Source organism: Chiloscyllium plagiosum, unplaced genomic scaffold, assembly GCF_037043375.1.
Source record: "Chiloscyllium plagiosum isolate Xiang-an unplaced genomic scaffold, Cpla_swu_hap1 HiC_scaffold_6, whole genome shotgun sequence".
NCBI lineage: Eukaryota > Metazoa > Chordata > Chondrichthyes > Orectolobiformes > Hemiscylliidae > Chiloscyllium > Chiloscyllium plagiosum.
In genome coordinates this window covers 29304832-29326375 of record NW_028270144.1, presented here as the reverse complement: position 1 = coordinate 29326375, position 21544 = coordinate 29304832, and the positions used below count along the sequence as shown (strand labels likewise).

The window sequence follows — 21544 nt, the reverse complement described above, 5'->3', positions numbered from 1 at the left end:
AGCCATATGCATGAAACAAAGCTCTCAGAAATAAGGAGTTAAAGTAATTATCCAAATGTATTCCCTGATGAATATCATACAATTTCCATAATCATTTAATGCTACGAAAATTAAATGGGAAAGTTAATTAATATTGCAGCAAATGTATCTTAATGCCACAGCTGCAGTACCAGCATCCCACTATTTGAGAGGACTGGAGCAGAACAATGAAGATGGGAGAAGAGTGAACATAGTTTGTCCTCTTAAATTGGAGTCACTTATTTTGCATCATCTGTTAATTCAGTGCAGTGCTACTTGGGCTATCTTGTTTGCTTATTCTGAATTAGTATAAACTTTTCACCAGCACCAAAATCAGTTTTGGTCAAGTGACCAATAGTGTTTAGAAGAGTCAAGTATATTTGTTCATTGTGAGAAAGAATTGCTTCCCTCCTCTGCCACTCAGTCGACCCAGAATGTTTATATGTTGTGCCAGTCCTATCTAAAGTTTGTCAACTTTTGAATTTTCAGGTGTCTGGGGTGCGATATGTAAATAACTTCTATGTCCATGCTGTGTCAGTTTCCAAAACATAATTTTGTCATTTAATGAGAAAAAGGAAAATGAAATCTGGTGAAATACCAACTGTAAAAAAAACAGAGAAGTGGAGAGGAACAACAATAGGTAAGAATTGGCAAAAGGCAGAAAAATGGAGAGGGGAACAGAGTGGGAGATAAAGTGAAGGAAAAGTAACTAACTTAATTGGTGAAGAAAGGATCACAAGATAAAAATTTAAAGCCAGGAGTTTAAAGAAACAGCAATGAGGATAAATTCTTGCAAGAATAATTACACAATAAAATATCTCAATTACTGAGTTTGTCATCAATAAATAAGGTAGTTGGATGTATTCCTGTGGCACTGAATCCATGTCATCTCAGGAGAATAAATTCTTATTGGTAAATTTACTGAAAATCAGCACAAAATTGATTGCCATCTTGGCTGGAAAGAGATACAGATGCAGTGGACAGTAAAGTGAAGGAAACTCTGTATTCTTCATACCTACATTTGGTGCAGTGCTTTCCTGTGTTTGCACAGTTTAAGATTAGAAAATAAACAGGAGTTCACCACTGAATGAGTACTCTCTGCAGCTTTAAAAATGCTATTTTATGCACAGTTGTGAGATCAGATAGGAACAACACAGATGTTATTGATACATACTCTTAGAACTGAAGTTTCTTTGCTAAATATACAGTTCCTGTGTTGGATTGACAAAGTGGTGATAACATTGGTAAACATCTCAGCATTGTAGTTTTCAATCTCCTCAGTGTGAGAAAGGCAAGATTATGAGTTGCTACCATCAGTCAAACTGACCTGTCTCCTATGGACCTTTGTTTAACAGATTGGTGTATTTCAGGTTGAGCCTTAGAGGGTAAAAGTTCAGATATCTGAGAAAGTTGAGCTGCTGATTATACTATCATTTCCCCCAGGAAGTATATAAATAAAATCCAGTCATGAATTTTTAATTGGAGTTTAATATAAACCAAAATGGATAACTTCATCTCCTTTCCTAGTGACCTGAAATTGTTGACTAAAACTGTTACATAGCTACAGTAAAGAATAAGCCTTCAATGTTTTGTGGTTTCATCCCCTCAAAGAAAAGATTTTGAATTGCATTGACGTTGTATATTTAGCGATAACACAAAAAACTGTGAAGAGCAATATAGCTTTTGCCATATAACTTTAGATTCTGACTTGGCAAGTATCATTATGGGAGCCACACATATCTTAATCTTACTTATATTTAAGAATTAGCGTTCAAAGAAAGGGTCAGATTTTATTCTAGCAATAATATTAAACTGTTCTATCAGTGCTTGTAAATGCTGAAGAGTAAATTAGACAGCAGCATCGAGTGTGCAATTAAATGCACAAAGCTGAAAGCTGCTGTCTCATTTCTTCCTGCCACTTCACAAGCTTCTACTATAAAGGTACCTCTATGACCAGTTCAACATAACACTATATGGAAGTTGTAAGGTTGTCTGAAATTGACCATTGCACAGCTGCTGAAGTTACCAGAAATACTTGGGTCCAGATTTTTGTTTCCTGGTTGGATGAGTGGAGATCAAAGAAAACGTAGCTCCATAGCAGCAGTCTATAAAAATAAAAGCCTGCACTTCATATTTTCCATCATGGGAGGGTGTGGCCCAGCTGGACAGAGAGTTAGGTTGGCTATCTGGGGAGGACAGGGAAGGCTGCTGCTTCCTGAGGTGGGGCAGGCAGAAAGCCTGCCTGGGGATGACACTACTGTGTTCAAAGCTTCGAAATAAAAAAAAAATCTCTTAGTGCCTCACTTTTTCATATTTGCTTCATGTCAACTTATTCCACTTCATCAAGAGTGTGGTGCTGGCGAAGCACAGCAGGTCAGGCAGCGTCTGAGGCGCAGAAGAATCGACGTTTCGGGCATAAGCCCTTCATCAGGAATGGTGAAGGGCTTATGCCCGAAACATCAATTTTCCTGCTCCTCGGACACTGCCTGACCTGCTGTGCTTTTCCAACAGCACACTCTCGACTCAGATCTCCAGCATTTGTAGACCTCACTTTCTCCTTATTCCACTTAATGCCCATTTACCTATCCCCATGGCCCTTCACACCCATTAAGCACAACTACCCATCCCACTTGAGCCTTCACACCCCAATGAAAATAAGATTAGAATAGTTAGATGGTTATTTTTGACTGGTGCAGACTCAATAGGCTGAAGGGCCTCAACGAATCTAATGCCACATTCTGTTTCTTCAGTCAACTCTCATTACTCCTTGTTATCGTTTATGCTCCCAGCATCCTAAAGACACTTTATCATTCCCGTGATCATCCATGACAATTCTTAACCCCTGCCTCTTCATGCCAATTCAGGAAGTGTCAAACATGGGTCATCTATTAGGAGATATTTTAACACAAAACAAAGTTATGTGCCGATTGAGGATATCAACTTTGAAAAGAAAATTCTCATCAACACAAAAACATTCAGTACATTGAAATTTCTTCAAATAGCTCCTTGTTTAAACAAATGGTTCAATTTTATAAATTGTTGGAGCTGCCCATTAAAATATTTGCTTGACAGGCACCTCATTATGAAAATGAGAATTTCAGAAGTCGGTCAATATGCTATAATGATTTTAGTCTGCAGGAACACGGAAGTAACCAGCATCTTTTTTTTAACTCCATGAATAATTTTGGACAGTTCCTTCATAGTTTTGAGAGTTTCTTGACTGTTTTGACAGCTGTAGGCAATGTCAATTCTCATTCGTATCACCAGAACCTTGATGAAAAGGTTTCTTGACCATGTTATCAAATGGCATTTGCTCAGCAATAACCTTGCTGTTTGACACTCAGTTTCAGGTCTAGTCTACTGCTAACCTTGCTACAGCCTTGGTCCAAACATGAATGAAAGTGCTGACCTTCAAAAGCAAGGTGAGATGAACTGACCTTTAGATCAAGGCAGCACTTGACTGAATGTGGCATCGGGGAGCCCCAGCAAAGGTGGAATCAAAAGGAACTAGGGGACAAAGCCAGAGTTGGCTCGAATCACACCTTGCAAGTCAAAGGAACATGGTTGTGGATGCTGAAGGCCAACCATCTCAGTCCTGGGACATTACTGTAGGAGTTTCTCAGGGTTGTATCCTAGGCCCAGTCATTTTCAGATACTTCCATTAGTGAATTTCCATAGATGATTGCACAATGTTCAGCACTATTTGCAACTCCTCAAATATTGTGGCACAGTGGCAGTATGTGATCTCTGAGCCAAGAGGTCTGGGTTCAAGTCCCATCTGCTCCAAAGGGTGTGTAATTATGTCTCTGACCAGTTTAGTTAGAAAACTTCTAAGTCTTAGATGCTGTGGTACAACTATTCTGGTAGTGACATTTCATCTTTACTATACATTTTAAGTATTGTTGGAGATTTAGAGGTAATCTAATGTTTTGTAGCATCCTTTCTTTCTGTCTCATTTATCTCTGTCTCTCCTATTAATTCCTTATTTATTTCTCTTATTTGCTTCTTTTATGTGTTATTACTTTGATTTAAATATTTGACTTTCTCTTGCAGAATGTAGATTCTATAGATCTCAGTAAGGATCCTTCAATCTAGTTGAAGAGTGTTGCCCTTAGTTGCCTTGTTCACAATTCCCAGATCCCCCCTACAGGGTGCAGCAGAGTGTTGGACATGTGACGAAAGCAAATTGTCACCCAAATGCACATGAACAGTCTGTGTACGGCTATAAGTGTATTGAACAGAATGACAATCAATTGCTGCTGACTGGAAAATATGAGTGTATTTCACCTGATTAGGACAAGGTTATAATTAGTAAGAATTTAAAGGAAAATCCATCTATTATTTAGTTATTTGAAGGCAAAGCATAGCAATTAGATTATTTTTAATTTGAATGTGCAGTTTTACATTAACATCATCAACTGGACACATTATTCACTGACTTTCCATTTGTTACACTGGTTGTTCCATTGTTCCATTGAGTGTGGCGCTTTAACACTAGTTTGATATTTGTAATCAAAATCCTCCCTAAATTGCCAGAAACTGTCTTGATATTGTAAATGTACGTTTATTGGCTTCAGTTAACTTAGTTGTTGGATTTACAGGGGGTATCACTCACTTCACAGTGTTGCAAACGATTGTTGAGATATGCAAGAAATTGCAAAATGTAGAATTGTGAAGCAGCTGTTTGAAGTACTGGGAAACTAGCTTCCTCGATATGAAAGAAGAGAAGCCTGAATCTGATCTGTGAAACAGAAAGTAGATTTAAAAATATGCCTGGTTAATATTGCTTGAGATAGAACCTGTACATTTTAGGTTTTTTTTTGAATATGTATCTGATCCTCTCTCCTTAGTAGTAGTCAAGGTTGGAAGTTTATGCTGGCTGAATCCTGGAATATTTTTGTCTCAGCACTGTGCAGAATGGCTGTGTTGTATTATAAATGAGTTGCCATGCTCTTAATGATTATTCAGTTTATGTTTGTTTTGATGTGAGAATTTTTTTCTATGCTTAAAGCAAGGGATAACAATGCTGCGAAATGAAAGCATTTCAGATATCCAATATCCAGATAAAATACAAGCCAGTTGCAGAGTACGTTTTCCTGGCTCCACCACAGAGGAGTGTGTCAACTGCACCAGAATAATGCGCTATATTTCAGAGAGCAGTTGCTCATTGAACATTGATTTGTGAAATATGCTGACACTTGAACTCAATTGCTGTTAAAAATTTTAGTTTTGAAATCTTGAGCATTCAAGAACATGAGTAGATTTTAGTTTAATTATTACGTTTATGGCTTCATGGGTACAGACTTCATTCTTGGTAGATGTGACTTAGAGGAGGTCTTGCACCACAGTGGGTAGCAACTCTGTCTCTGACCCCAAAGCTACAGGTTCAAGTCCCTAAGATTTGATGGCTAAGGATGGTGCATTGTAATATGGCCAAACAGTTTGGTTATCAACATGTAAATTCTTCTTAATACATGACAATGGAGGAATGAAAGGAAGATACTTCTAAGCAGAAGGCGACAATAAATCACTGCACTGCTGTGCTAAGCGTAACCATTGGCTAACACAGAAATGCATGGTCACTCATGTCCTTCCAGAGCACTCTACCTGGAGGGAGAGAGATGCTACTCCAGATTTACAAAGGTACCTGGGGCTCTCTGTCATTGATTGCATTATCCTCTACTCTCTGTTAATATTCAGGTTTATTTAATCTACTAAACGTGTTGGCTATCATCACCACCTGTCAGAAATTCAGGTGCCATGTGACTTTCCAATCATTCAAATTTGCCACTGTAAGGTATAAAAATCACTCCTTACATTTCCGTTGCCATCAGTGATCAGTCTGATTGTGGTCTGAATTTTTAGTATTACGACCATGTCAGAATGATAGCAGGGATTTAAAAATGGCCGACATGATCCAATTTCAGGATTCCTGTTTCCATTAAACAACCTTTAACAACCACCAAACCTCAAACCGATCATTGTTCACAGCAAAGTGCCCGGCCTTCACGACAACACTATACAACCCTGTCACGGCAGACACTGCAAGACATCAGAGTGTGGACATGAATATCACCATTATACGTGGGAACACCACCCACCATGTACTTGGCAGGTACTCATGTGACTCGACCAACATTGTCTATCTCATACGCTGCAGGCAAGGATGCTCTGAGGCATGGTACATTGGCGAGACTGACCAGAGGCTATGGCAATGGATGAGTGGAACTCGCACAACAATCAACAGACTGGAGTGTTCCCTCCCAATCGGGAGGATTCAACCTCTGACCTTTGGGTGACCATCTTCCTTCGGGACAGGCAACAATGCAAAGTGGCTGAGCAGAGGCTGATAACTAAGCTGGGTACCCATGGATATGGTCAACTGGGACTTTGGGTTGATGTCACAGTACAGGTGACCCCAATGCACTACTCTCTCTCTTTCTCTCTCTATATCTCTCTCTCTCAGACACACACACACACACACACACACACATACACTCCTACAGACCCACATACTCACGCAGACCCTATCTCTATTCCTGATGAAGGGCTTTTGCCCGAAGCGTCGGTTTTCCTGCTCCTCGGATGCTGCCTGACCTGCTGTGCTTTTCCAGCACCACTCTGATCTAAACTCTGTTTCCAGCATCTGCAGTCCTCAGTTTTGACAAGCTCTCATACGCTCACACATACACTTCCACACTCACAAGCACCCTTTCACAGACTTATACCCCTTTACACTCACACACATACCCACACTCTCTCACAGACACACTCTCTCACACACACACACACACACCCATTCATCTACCCTGCGCGCGCGCGCACACACACATACAAGTTTGTGGGGTGAACACAGAATTACATTTTATTTTGCTCATAAACTGCATAAATCCATTTAAGATTGTGTAAATCCCGCTTTAGAAATAGAATCAGTTTGACCTAACACTGGGACACAGACAGACTTTAATTTCACAACCTCAATGTATTATCTGAGCTGAGATGGCACCTATTATTAAAGCTATCTTGAGAATGTAACTTTAAAAAAGTCTAAGGCTTACATATGAAGGAACCGAAACTAACATGATAATTCTGAAAGATGAATGACTTAAGCTAAATTTGTTTAATATTACATTCCATGACACTGCAATCCTGTTGCTATAAATTCTGTGTCTTATGATTCTGCTCCACAACCACCTGATGAAGAAGCAGTGCTTCGAAAGCTAGTGCTTCCAAATAAACCTGTTGGACTATAACCTGGTCTTGTATAATTTTTAACTTGTTACCATTCCAGTGTCGTTAGTTCTCAATTGTGCAGGATAATAGTGAAAATAGTTGGCTAGCTAGTCTTTAAGAAAGTTCACCTTAAAGGACTCCATTTGCTATGTCTTTACAATGTTGACTCTGCCTGCCAATTAGTCTGCTTGTGGATAGGCAAGCTTACAATGATAAATGAGTTGTTTTCATGTAGTGTCTGCTTCATAACTTGTTTTCCTGTTTTAAATACATTAACCCACAGACTTAATCAATTGCTGATGAGGGATTTTTATTCGGCCACTATCACTATCCTGACAGTAATGAGCAGACAGTCTGCACTCCAACCTGGCCGGCTGGGGTCATTGGCATCTCCCAGTCCTGAGCAATTCCATGAAGTTAGTTCAATTTCTCCATGACATATGGTTTAAAATCCCTTGGGAGATGTGAATGATTATCTGGTTTCAGGAATCATTTGAAAGGTAAGATCAGAGGGCCTTAATGATATTTTCCTGTTCACTCATTCAGTATATGTGCTTTAGAGAAGCAATTACCACTGCAGAGGTGTTGTAATGTGTCAGGCTGCTTTTTTTAAAAAAAGCCCGTTTCTTCAAAATAGCTTTCTTTAAAAAAAATGCGATTGCTCCAAATCTTCTAGAATAATTGATCTGCTTCCAAGGATGATGGATGTGATCCCATCCCACAATTGTGCACAGACTAAGCAACCCCCTTCCCACTTTGAAAGCCTAAAATAAAAGCAGAAAATACCGGAATACTGTTTTTCTCTCTCCACATAGGTTGCCAGTTGTAACATTTTAGGTCAGGGACCTTTTATTAGAGATGAGGTGAGATAGAAATGTTGACAGTTTTATGCGATGGAACTTGCAGAAGTAGGGTGTTGGCCTAAGAAGTTGTTGGTTAACTGAGTGTCAAGTATCTTCTGTTATCTTAGACCCATATTTATCTCTTCTGAGGGACAACTGGTGTCTCAAAATTTAGCATGACTACGGTTAATTGTTCATTATCACTGAAGTTTATGAGCTATAAATATGTGATAATTCAAGAACCTGTCATTTCAATTGCCACAGAGTTCTCTAGGTTATTCATTGATCAAAAGTAAATTGGCATACATTCTTAAAATATTAGAGTGCAAATTAAATTTGTTAATTGTCATTTGAAGGGAAGTTTCTTGTTGGCTGGGAATTTTGGAGAAGTAATCTTAAAATGCCACAAGAAGATGTGGCAGATACATGCCTGAATTATTGTTCCCAAAGTAAATATTGAGGCAATGTAAGTTAACTTTTTTTTTCTATCTATCTCCCATCCTTCACTGACTTGAGTTCTCAACTGTATAGGGGTAGCTCTTGACATTGGACCTCTGTGTAAAATTGGTGACAAGTCAGGAACTAAATTTCTTTTTATTTTCATTGACTTGAATGGAGATAAAATTTGAGGAAGTTGTAAATGTGCTGCTGGTTCCCTAACACTCATTTTATACTCTCATGCAAAGTCAAAATCAATCTCGTAGCCCCTAATTTATGTTCATTCAGCGCGGTTCACAAATTGAACAATTAACTTAATTTTAGGTATTATTGAGTTAAGTGGAAATGTCGTGTTTGCAATATTAATAGGTGAGAATTGATTTATTAACTAGAGTAGATGATATTGAGTTCATAATTATTTTACAAGGGTATATTTGTTTTGATTTTTGTATTTATTCATCAACAAAACTAATTTGTATTTATGTAATGCTTTTAACATTGCAAGGCACTTAACAGAAGCACTGTCAACAACTTGCTGCCAAACTACAAAAGGAAGAGAGGTAGATGGATTTAAGGAGGGAATTCTAGATTATGGAGGGAATAGACAATTGAAGACATTGAGTTTTTTAAAATTTGGAGTGTCGAGAGGCCAAAATTGGAGGAGCACAAATTTCAGAACACTGATGTGGCTGGAGGAGGTACAGAGAAGGCTGTGTGTTTTCCTCAGAACTGTAAATCTAAGTTAGCTACATGAGTCCACTGGGGTGTGACTTTTTAATGCAATTATTCAACAGGGATTGAGCAGTCTATTGAGTTAGTACATTATCCCTTCACTCATGGGATGCATAGTTCAATCTAATCCAGCTGTTGTGATTAAAAGCTGAACTCCCTGTCTCCTATAGAGGGAGAGGAACAATTTGAGCGTGTGCCATATGAGATCTTTTTTGCCTCCCTGCATTCCAAGACAGAGAGTATATCACTGTCCTTGTAACACAGTGTTCTGGAGCAATAATTCTGACAGTACAGGATCAAGTATCACCATGGCAGATGAAATATTTAAATTCACAAGAAGTCTGGAAACAAAAGGTTGGCATCAACAAAAGTCACTATGATGCTGTCAGATTGTTGCAAAAAACAACTGGCTAACTCAAAGAAATGACATTGCTGTTTGTTCCTGGTCTAGTCTATATATAACTCCAGTTTTGCATCAATGTGATTGACACTTTAACTGCACTCTGAGGTGGCTGAGCAAAACTAAGCAGTCCCGTCAACTTTGGGATGGCAAGAAATGCTAGCCTTGCCACTGTCAGCTATATTCCAGGAGTAAATGAGTTAAACTAATGGAGGATCACCGAGTTGAATTGGCATGAGAGTTCATCAATCATGCAGAGGGAAGAACAAAGCTGAGTATAAACATGGTCTAAAATGGAACATGGTGTCTATATTTTCGTATGTGACAAGCTTCTGATCATGCCAGTATTACAGGGGGTATATGCAGGGTGAAGAGCAGGTTTTGATGAAATGGGAGAGATTGTTCCTTAAGATTGGTGAGGCACTTGATGATAAATATGACTGTATAGTTTTTATTTGTCCTTGGTGTGAAAGTATGTTAGTTGTCCTTACTTGGGCATAGTTAATTCGCAGTATGATAAGTTAATTACGAAAACATTCCAGTTTTATCAGAGTTTCTTCCCCATTGCAGACTGCTGGAAATTGAATGCAGGGGAAATGTTCATGTGCACACATAGCATGTTGTAGCAGTCAATGAAATTCTTATCCTGTTCTCCACACTGGAAAATGGTGAGCCTTTTATAGAAAAATACAAGTGGCAAACTGATTTGGAGGGTCAGTGAAGAGAACATTTTGTTAAAATCTGAGTGAAGATATAATTCAGTTACACATTGTCATCCTGAAACCACAACCCCTTTCCCATCTCTGCCTTCTATTGGAGGATTGGCTAACCAATAGAAGGGGGGAAATCAGGACAGCGATGGCAAACTGTAACTAATGGACTGCCACAAGGATCATTGCTAATATTTATTTACAGTTATTTAGAAAATATATTAATGACTTGGTGACAGTGCATTCCTCCAAGTTTTGCAAATGTCACAAACATAGGTGGGAAGGCAATTGGTGAAATTAAGGGACTGCAGAGCGATATAGACAGGTTAGGTGAGTGGGCAAAAATTTAGGCAGACGGAACATAAAATGTGGAAGTGTGTGGTTGTGCACATTAGCATAAAAAATAGATGAGCTGAATATGTTTAAGTAGAGAATGACTGCAGAAAACAGTGGAACAGAAGGATTTGGGAGTCTGCATGCATGAACCACAGAGAGCTAGCATCCAAGTTGATTGGGTACTCAGGAAGGCAAATGGAATGTTGACCTTTACCTCAAAGGGAATGGCTTATAAAAGTAGGGAGATTTTACTAAAACCATACAAGAGATGAGTCAGACCACAGCTGGAATATTGTGAACACTTTTAGTTCCCTTATTTAAGGAAAGATATGATGATATTTTAAGTAGACTAGAGATGATTCATTTGGCTGATCCTGGGTATGGAAGGACTGTCTCATGAGGAGAGGTTGAGTGCATATTCATTGGAATACAAAAGAATAAGAGGTGACCTTACTGAAACATACATGATTCTTGTGGGACTTCACAGGTTAGAGGTTGTTTCCTTTGCAGCAATGTTTAGGACTAGAAACCATAATTGCAAACTAAAGGACCACTTGTTTAAGACCGAGATGAGGAGGAATTTCTTCTCTGAAGGTAGTGAATCTGTAAAATTATTTACAACAGAGAGCTGTTGTGGCTGGGTCGATAAGTATGATTAAGGCTGAGATAAATTTCTAAACAATAAAGGAATTGGGGGTTATTGGAAAAGGCAGACAAATTAAGTTGAAGATTTTCAGGTCAGCCAATGATCTCATTGAATGGTGGAGCAAACTTGATGGGCAGAATGACCAACTTCCATATCGCATGGCCTCGTGGTTTATTCAGAGGTAAGAAGGGTATTCAGGGAGTGCAGGTACTTGGATTTCTGCTGCCATCATAATCAAGTCGCCAGAGTCTTACCAGAGCACAGGTCTGATCTTTCATTAGAGAGAGACAATTGGTGATGATTTAATCCAAGGGCCACTATTCCTCAGGCGAGGGGAGAGGTTGGCAAGGAGAGTCCTTCAGGGTAACCTTAGTTGGTGCAGGAATTGAACCCACATTGTTGGCATCATACTGCTTCGCAAACCAACCCATCAGCCACCTGAGTTGGAGTGACTCTGGTTTCTGCTGTACTCTGGTATTGAGTAGCAAAGTTTAAAAATGTGTTGCTGGAAAAGTGCAGCAGGTCAGGCAGCATCAAAGGAACAGGAGAATCGACGTTTCCGGCATAAGCCCTTCTTCAGGAATGAGGAGGGTGTGCCAAGCAGGCTAAGATAAAAGGTAGGGAGAAGGGACTTGGGGGAGGGGCGTTGGGAATATGATAGGTGGAAGGAGGTTAAGGTGAGGGTGATAAGCCGGAGAGGGGGTGGGGGCGGAGAGGTCGGGAAGAAGATTGCAGGTCAAGAAGGCGGTGCTGAGTCTGAGAGTTGGGACTGAGAAAAGGTGGGGGGAGGGGAAATGAGGAAACTGGAGAAATCTGAGTTCATCCCTTGTGGTTGGAGGGTTCCTAGGCGGAAGATGAGGCGCTCTTCCTCCAGGCGTTGTGTTGCCATGGTCTGGCGATGGAGGAGGCCAAGGACCTGCATGTCCTTGGCGGAGTGGGAGGGGGAGTTAAAGTGTTCAGCCACAGGGCGGTTGGGTTGGTTGGTCCGGGTGTCCCAAAGGTGTTCTCTGAAACGTTGCGCAAGTAGACGACCTGTCTTCCCAATGTATAGGAGGCCACACCGGGTGCAGCGGATGCAGTAAATGATGTGTGTGGAGGTGCAGGTGAATTTCTGACGGATATGGAAGGATCCCTTGGGGCGTTGGAGGGAAGTGAAAGGGGAGGTGTGGGCGCAAGTTTTGCATTTCTTGCAGTTGAGGGGAAGGTGCCGGGAGTGGAGGTTGGGTTAGTGGGGGGTGTGGATCTGACGAGAGAGTCGTGTAGGGAGTGGTCTTTCCGGACCGCTGATAGGGGAGGGGAGGGAAATATATCCCTGGTGGTGGGGTCTGTTTGGAGGTGGCAGAAATGACGAAGGAGTAGCAAAGAAAACATGTCCAAAGTAAGTACAATGCTCGCTAAAATCATGACATGGGTGAAGTCGACAGGAGACCTTGGGCTGGAAAAGAATGCATAAACTTGACTTTGCATCACTTGATGGATTATATAACCAATGAAAAGCTGTTATTCAATGCCGTCCTCTCCTCTGGATCATTGGAGTAATGAATATAATGTTCATAGTGAACTGTGAAATACTTGTTATGAAATCAGTTACGATAGGGCAGTGAGGGAAAAAAAGACTACAAATGGCGTATGACTTTTTTTCCGACAGTTCATTAATCACCCATTTCTCAAATCTTTTTCTTGCTCGTAACTGTTCCATTTCTGCGTGGCATGGACATCCTTATGTGAAGCAGCTGCTTTCTTTTTGAGCAATGCTCCCTCAAGGGGACTCCGTTCCATCCGTTCATCCTTCAATGTCTGTCAGTAATGTAGCCTGAGGCATTTGCTCTTCATGTATCCCTGGCTGGATTCCGAAAGGGAGCTTGCATTTCAAACAAAGCAGGATGAGGACAAGGTCCTCTTGGGTCTCTGAACAAGAGGCACACAGACACGAGGAGGCCTGTCACAGAACATCAACTTAGCCTATTGAAAGTCTGGCATTGTAAGCTGTAAATCCAGTATTGGAACAGTCTTAATGGTTCAAGCTGCATGTTTGCAATAACTGGCATTTGTTTAAATAATTTCAGCTGGCATGGAGAGGGTGGTGATGCGAGAGACAAAAGTACAAGTAAAATGGCCCTCTCACACATAACTATTTTTCACTTTCTCTGCAGTGCTCGAACAGCAAAGACACCTTTGAGAACATAATGCTAATGCTTGATGGGATGCCGATGGCAAGAGTCAAACCAGAGCTTCTGGAATCTGAGCGAGGGGTAAGCCGAGGTTTCCAGACAATTCCCTTTTCCCCAATAGCAGTAATTATTTCCAGACCTTTCTAAAGCCAATCTCCTCTCCGCCTGTCCTACACTGTTCACATCTATCTTCACCCCTCCCCCATTCCTGTTGACGTCTGGTCTGAAATCTAGGGAACACACAACTGTACTGTGACATGATATCACTGCACTCGAAACTTGAGAAAATTCTGTGAGTGCAGTAAATTTTAAATTGGCTGGATTACAGGTTTTCTTTCCCTTTCAAATATGTTCATATTATGGACATTTCCAGCGTCTCTGGAATATAGGATTAGTACAGTTTTATACTGTGTTCAAAAGTCCGACAGGTAACTCATTTTAAAGTGGTGCACTCTTTCACATTAGCACCTGATTTATGAATGTAAGCTTATACAAAGAAAACCTAAAAGTTGAAAGCTACAATGAAAACGCAGCACATTTTTTCAGAAGAGGAGACCCTAAATCAGTGCTGCTTTCTTCTGGATTGGAGCTAGCAATTAATATTGATGGCTGCCAATCCGAAAGCATTCCTTAGCCACAGCAGTTAGCTTTTTACTTGCTCCATCAATTCTGGTCTCTTGAGTATGAATTGAATTACCAAGGCCTGCAGCAGGCAATACTTTAAACTCTGGAATTCCCTTCCTAAATCTTTCCCCTCTGGAGCTCTTTTTCATCTCTTAAGACAATATTTAAGACCACCTGCCCAAATAAGATGTTGGTGACTCATCTTCATATTCTCTAACATGGCTTAATGTCAAGTTTTGTTGGATAATTGTTCCTTGGAATTGATTTGGAATCTTTTACTATCTTAAATGTGCTTTATAAATTCAAGTTGCTGTTTTTTTTATAATTTACATTTCTTAATAGCATTTAAAGTGAAAGGTCATGCTAAGCCCAGCCACATTTTAACAATGGGCTATTGTATTTTGCACTATACAGTTCCGTGCTGGTGGTGTTATAGAACAGCTTATCTCCTTGTGTAGTACAATAACCAGAATATTTACCGATAAGACAATCTTGTTGCAAGAAATAGGATGTGTGCTGGCATTTACTGTCTTTGCTAAAATAAATTAATATTTATTGAACACAATAATTCATAGGCTCACAAAAAATCCACATGACCACAAATCAAAGTCATAACGTGTATGTCATATAAGCTGCTGCTATTGTTATAGGTTAGTGTTGGAATTTTACTGTTCATCAACTTACATTAAAAGTGCCATACAATTGTACTAAACTTACCAAGGCATTTTGCAGTAGTGTTATCAAACAACATTGGGTGCTGTGCCACAAATACCTATTAGGACCATTATTAAAAGCCCTAGTCAAAAAGGTAGGTTTTAAGGAGCATTATAATGGTGGAGAGAGAAATAGAGAGGCAGACAGCTTCAGGGAGCAAAATCACTTGGGCGTTGGACATCTGCATGCATAGGCATCAACAGTGAACAAAATCAGAAGTCACACAACACCAGGTTATAGTCCAATAGGTTTATCTGAAATCACAAGCTTTGGGAGTGCTGCTGTTTCGTCAGGTGTCTTCTGACTTCGTCCACCCCAATCCAACACTGGCATCAAATTATCATTGGAGGGAGTGATCATTTTGGATGCGTAAGAGACCAGAATAGAAGAAACTTGCATATCTCAGAGGGTTACAGAGCTAAACGGGATAGAGGGGTGGGGAGGAACATTAGGTATGGAGAGATTTGAACTCAAAAATTTTAAAGTCAACACATGGCCCATCTGGCAACCAATATAGGTCAGTGAACACAGGTAAATGAAAGGACTACATGAAGGAGTAAGTAAATCAGAATGAAAATTTTGAGATGCGTCTTTTAAAAACTGGCAAAGATAATGTTATGCATGAATTCTGGATTGCAGACAAAAGAATTCCAAATGAAGGTACTGCCTAATATCAGACAACATGGTTTTATTCTGCTTATGTTGAAGACTTCACTATCACTTCTTACACAAGGACTTCACTCTCCTGTCCTTGAGAGAAGTACAGGAATATTTGCAAAATAATTCTGGGTCCAACTCACCACATAGGTGCATTATTCTAATATCATTCAAACAAATACTTCGGATGTTTCTTGCCACTTAAAAACATTTTTAAACCATGTACAACAGAGATAAACATCACAGTTGATGGAAGATTAAAGTGAAATTCTGTGTGAATGGAAAGTGTGAGTCGTGGTGTGAGCATTGATTTTCAATTCTGTCAAATTTTCCTTCTCATAAATAAACAGCAGTTTTTTTTTAAATGTGTAAGGTATTATTCTTTTTCTTCCTTTTGTGAAAAAGGGTCACATTTATGATAGAATAATGATTGTATTTCCATTTTATTAATTAGAGCAGCTATTTATTCTAACACTGTTCTGCAAAGATGGGGGTAACATTACCTTTGTTCATGTAGAGGCAATCCTTAGCAAGTCAAATATGTGTCAAGATATCCATTCAAAAAAATAGAAGGTAAATATGATTAGATTGACTGACTGCTGTTTGCTCATTAATATCTAATTTAATGTTTTGCTTCTGTGGTGCATCCACACTGTCACTTTTGCACAGGTGTTATGCTTTGACATATTTATTTTCAAAGCTATTCTTAGAACAAAGATGATTGAAATTTAGAATCATTATCTGTTAACAAATATTGGTTGACTAAGTCTGCTTGGGTGTTCAAGACCTGAGATTTTGGGGTTGTTAATCTCTGGACTTCTCCATGTCAGAGTGTTGTGGAGGCTATATCGTTCAGTGTGCTTCAGGCTGAATTAAATGGGATTTTAATCTGCAAGGCAGTCAGGAGTAATGGGGAGCAGGCAGGAAAATGAGCTGAGGCTACCATCAGATCAGACAGAATTATGTGGAATGGCAAATGGTCATCTCATCTCAGATCCGACACTCCAACTCGGCACCACCCTCTTGACCTGTCCTACCTGTCCATCATCTTTCCGTTCCACTCTCCCCACAGACCTATCACAATTACCTCCCACCTGCATCCACTTATCACCATCCCAGCTACCTTACCACCAGCTCTACCCCTACTCCCCTAATTATCACTCAGCCCCCTTCCCCCTCCGCATTCCTGATAAAAGACTTATGCCTGAAACATCGACTCTCCTATTCCTTGGATACTATCTGACATGCTGTGCTTTTCCAACATCACACATTTTGACTCTGGGGGCAGCAAACAGCATACTCTTGTTCCTTTTTGTTATATTCTTATGTTCTTAACCAACAAAGTCAGACTAATCCATAGAAGCAAAACGAAGGCTATAAAGAATGTCAATATGTTTACACTGCATTATGTTGTATTTACAGGACCGGATATCAGCATGATATACTTCCCACTCTACTTCAATATAACTTCAAATTCCTTCATTTTCATATATTTATCAAACTTCCCCTTAGAATATCTATTCACTTCGCCTTCTCCATGTAATAGTAAATTTGCATTCTTATCACTTCCTAATATTAGTTTCTACTGAACTTTCAATGAATTTATTGGTGACTTGTATATTTATAATGACTTATACATCTATCCTGTGGAACGTGTACCCTATCAAACCCCTTTAGTGTAAAAATATTCCATTAGCTTGTCAACTTTCTCTTTTTGAAAGAAAGCATCCCAAGCCCGTTAAGTCTTCCTTGTTAGTCCCAACCTGTCATTTTTAATACCGTCCTTGTAAATCATTTTTGCACTTTATCCAGTGCCTCTGTATCGATGCTGTAGTATGAAAATAAGAACTTACAGGATTATCCAAAACTTATTTTTAATTCCTTTATGGGGTGTGTGTGTGTTGCTGGCATACCCAGCCCTAATTGATCTTGAACCTATGTTTATTTAATTGCATTGGGATACTCACATTCCATGAATGAAGCAGAAGTGCTATACAAGTACAATCTAACCATTTTCATAAAATGGCATGTGACTTACAGGCATAGACGTGGGAACTGAGCATGTAATCTGTTGAGCCTTGCTGACTAAGAGTGACATCTGTGGGAAACCCCATGAACTCTTATTGACGTTTTCCCATAGCAGCAAACTTTCAATGGAAATCGTTAGAGGCATTTCATATGTAGAAAATACCATTGCATTGGCATGTTTAGTCATTTTTGCAGAATTTGTCATGTCTGAGTGTTTTTCCAGCACCCAGTGATCAATAAAGTGGCAAAACCAAGATACCATCACAAGCATTGTGAAAAATGTTTTTGACTATTTTCACTTATTTTAATTCTTCATGTTTTCAGTTTCTCAAATGGGGGCCCAAATTGGCCTTGATTTTCTACAGTTCTACAAACAAACTCTATTAAAACTTCACAAACAGTATCTGCTTTTGTTTTCTCTCTTGAAATCAGCACTATGGTCTAAACTGGTTTTAATAAATTCCAGTGCAAGGATTTTCATTTTTTACAAAACAGAGCTCCTGGGGAAGTGGAAGGGGGTCAGTTGGCGTTTGATGGAGAAGCATTGAAGCTCTGGGTGTTAACCAGTGTTGAGGACATAGCTCTGCCAAAGTTTGAGGTGTGGTTTGTTTCCCCCTTTTTAGGATGGGTGGGCCTCATATGCGTTTCCAGTATTTCCTGCTTTAATTTCAGAATTCCATCCTTTTCAGTACATTTCATTATCTGTTTTTATTTGCATGTTATTTCATTCTATGGTGTATTTTTATATTTTCAATCATGCATGCTCTTTATTAAGACCAAATATAGGATGATCTCTAATAAATCTAATCAAGAATTCAGGAAAAGCAACTTTGTTAAAATTTGGATGGAATTTAATGCACTGTAGAAGCAGGTCTGGAGGTGGGTGAGCACAGATTTAATTAGAGTAATAGAGTCATAGAGTCATACAGCACGGAAACAGACCCTTGAGTGCAAAAAGTCCATGCCGACCATAATCCCAAACTATCCTAGTCCCACCTGCATGTGCTTGGCCCGTATCCCTCCAAACATTTCACATTCCTGCATTTATCCAAATGTCTTTTCAATGTTGTTACTGTACCAAGATCTGCCACTTAGTCTGGAAATTCATTCCACACATGAACCACTCTTGTAAAAAAAATTGCCCCTCATGTCTTTTTAAAATTTTTCTCCTCTCACCTTAAAAATATGCGCCCTAGTCTTGAAATCCCCCATCCAAAGGGAAAGACACCTACCATTCACCTTATCTATACCCCTCATTATTTTCTAAACTGATATAAAGTTGATCTTCTAGGTTCCAGTGAGAAAAATCCCTGCCTCTTCAGCCTTTCTTCTTAACTCGAACCTTCCATTCCCAGCAACCTCCCGGTAAATCTCTTCTGAAACCTCCCAAGCTTCATAGTACCCTTCTTGTAACAGGGAGACCAGAACTGGATGCAGTACTCCAGAAGAGTCTGGGATTGTGGCTGTAGCAAACAGTAGATTTTAGCCAGGACTAATACTTAGCAACGGGGTACAGTCTGTGCTATCCCACTTCCCCACAGTTAAGTTCAGGTGGGAAGATTCACTGACACCTTACCACCCTGACATTAATTAAATTCTTTAGTGGGGAATTGATGCCCACCAATGGGCCTCAACCACTGCTGCTGATTTTCACCCAGTGGCAAGCAGAAGAGTCATGATGTAGTGAGTCTGCAAAGTGAAGTATGTCCTGTTTACTTACAGGCACCAGGACAGGGGAGACATAGTGATCAACCTGGAATCAGATTGTCAGGAGAGGCGTCGGGGAAACCACTGAGGGCCACCTCACCTGCTGTTGCCTCTGACCCACTTCCTATCCCCCCAGTCCCACAGCCTGCATTTTTCCCTCACTCATCTTTGGCCTGGGGTTCCTTCAGTCCTGGTGCTCTCATGGTTGCATTTCCTGCAGCTGCTATCACTCCCAGTTGCATTGACTACATTTGAGAGCTATTAGAAATGGGTAGTCCAGCAGCTCTTGCAAATCAGTGAGTGGGATTAACCTACCTAGCATCCTAATCCTTGGGTAATCCCACTTAATATGGTGGACTATCACCAGCATAGGTATTGTGTGGCTCCGGTCATTTTTCCAACTGTTGGGCGAAATCCCTATCACAAACATTATGTTTCGCTCTGTGTGTGACAACCTGGATGTCAGTTGGTAGTACTTGTGATCTCAGTCCCATTCTAGGACTTGACTCAAACAGTGAGTGCTAAGAAAGTGCCTAATTGACTGAAGAGATGTTAAATCAAGGATAAATCTGATCTTCCAGGAAGGTAAAATATTCCCAAATGCTAATTTGGAGGAGAATTGTTGCCTGATGGCCTGGTCAAAATTTATCCAATGATGAACATCACTATCACAAAATTATGTCATTTTTGTTATATTACTGAGTGTGCATAAATTAGCTGAGTTGGTTCCTACATTACAGCAGTGACTACTCTTCAGAAGCATTTCATTAGATGTAAAACACTTTGAGACATCTGATCATCATGCAAGGTGCTATAAAAATGCATGTTTTCGTTTATCTAGAGAGTTGTTAGAATGTGAAAACCAGTACCACGAGGAACAGTTGAAACAAATGTTATGGATACATTTAAGGGGGAGTTGAATAAATGCACAAGGGAGAAAGAATTTGACAAAGTAAGTCAGGAAATGTAGATTAAATTACTTGTTCCTGTGCTGTACATTCTGTAATTCTATATAGTACTTTCAGACCATTCAAACACGGTGATCAAAATATTTCCCTTGACCTTTTATCTTTGTATCTTTCACCTTTGCCTTTCAGTTCTCAATCATTTTGTACTCAAACTGTAAATATGCCTTTTTTCTTTGCCAAATGGCTTCTGTATGTGCATACTTTGTTTTCTGTATACCAACATGTCTATCTTTGTGTTAATAATTGTTGATACATACGAGTGAATTCAAACTGGTAATTTCATCATATGATTCAGATGGCCGTTCTTCCCAGTACACAATAATTATGGTGACTGGCTTCTCATTCCTTTAATCACAACCCAATATGCAACAACATAAAGGAGATGGTGCCAGTAAATTGAAGATTTTCCTGACAGCCATGTTTTCTCCACTGTTCATGCTGGCAATTAGAACACTTAAAGTGAAAAAAACTTGAATTTGTATGGTGCCTTTCATGACCACAGAACATTCCCAAGTACTCCTACTATAATTTAGTAAATGCAGCAGCTAGTTTGTACACTAGAAGCATCCACAAGCAGTGCTGTGATAATGATTGGACAGTTATTTTGTGTATTGAAGAATGACTATTAGCCAGGACATTTTGGAGTACCTGAACCCCATCACATTGAGTCTTTGAAGCAGTGTCAAAGGATCTTTTACATCCATCTGAGAGTGCACATGGACCTTTGATTAACATTTCATCCTAGGACAGCACCTTCAATAGTCCAGAATTCCTTCAGTACTGCATTGGATGGTCTGTTCAGGTCCTGGAGTGGGTTTTGAACCTACAACGAGTTGATACCAACTGAGCCACAGACAACACCAACTTATTGCAAGAAGTGTTAGGTTGGCTGCAATTTATAGATTGTCAGTGTTTAACTGTTATTAAAATTTTGTGATTACAAAAATAAAACATTTGTAATACTAAATACAATCTGGGAGGCAATGATGCAAATGAATCACTAATCACACCCTTATTCATTGCGTTGTCCAGCCAACTGTCTTAAGGCCAAGAGTAAAAACAATAGCTGCAGATAACCCTTAGATGAACCTGTGAGTAATCCCTCAAAAGCCACGATAGTTGATTCCCAAAGCACTATTATCAAAGCATTACAGTTAGGAAGTTGAGTGGCAACTCCAGGTAAAAGAACCTAAAATGTATTTTACCAAATCTGGAGTAAAAACACAAGCAACGTTTACTCTTTTTTGGAATATTTAATCAATTGTCCACAAAATCCCAGAATGGGGATTTGCAACTCCATTTCTGGTCTTCTTAAATATA

The 21544-nt window shown here is 39.6% G+C and overlaps 1 protein-coding gene across 2 annotated transcripts in view; it reads left to right on the top strand.

The window, feature by feature from the left end:
• The window catches only part of klf12b (Kruppel like factor 12b), a 283688-nt gene that overhangs the window by 103494 nt on the left and 158650 nt on the right, over positions 1–21544 (top strand). For both annotated transcript variants that reach the window (XM_087987944.1, XM_043691384.2), the window contains exon 2: positions 13509–13607. In XM_087987944.1, coding sequence (XP_087844070.1) covers positions 13542–13607 — 66 coding nt within the window. In that variant the 5' untranslated portion in view covers positions 13509–13541. The remainder of the gene's footprint in view (positions 1–13508; positions 13608–21544) is intronic.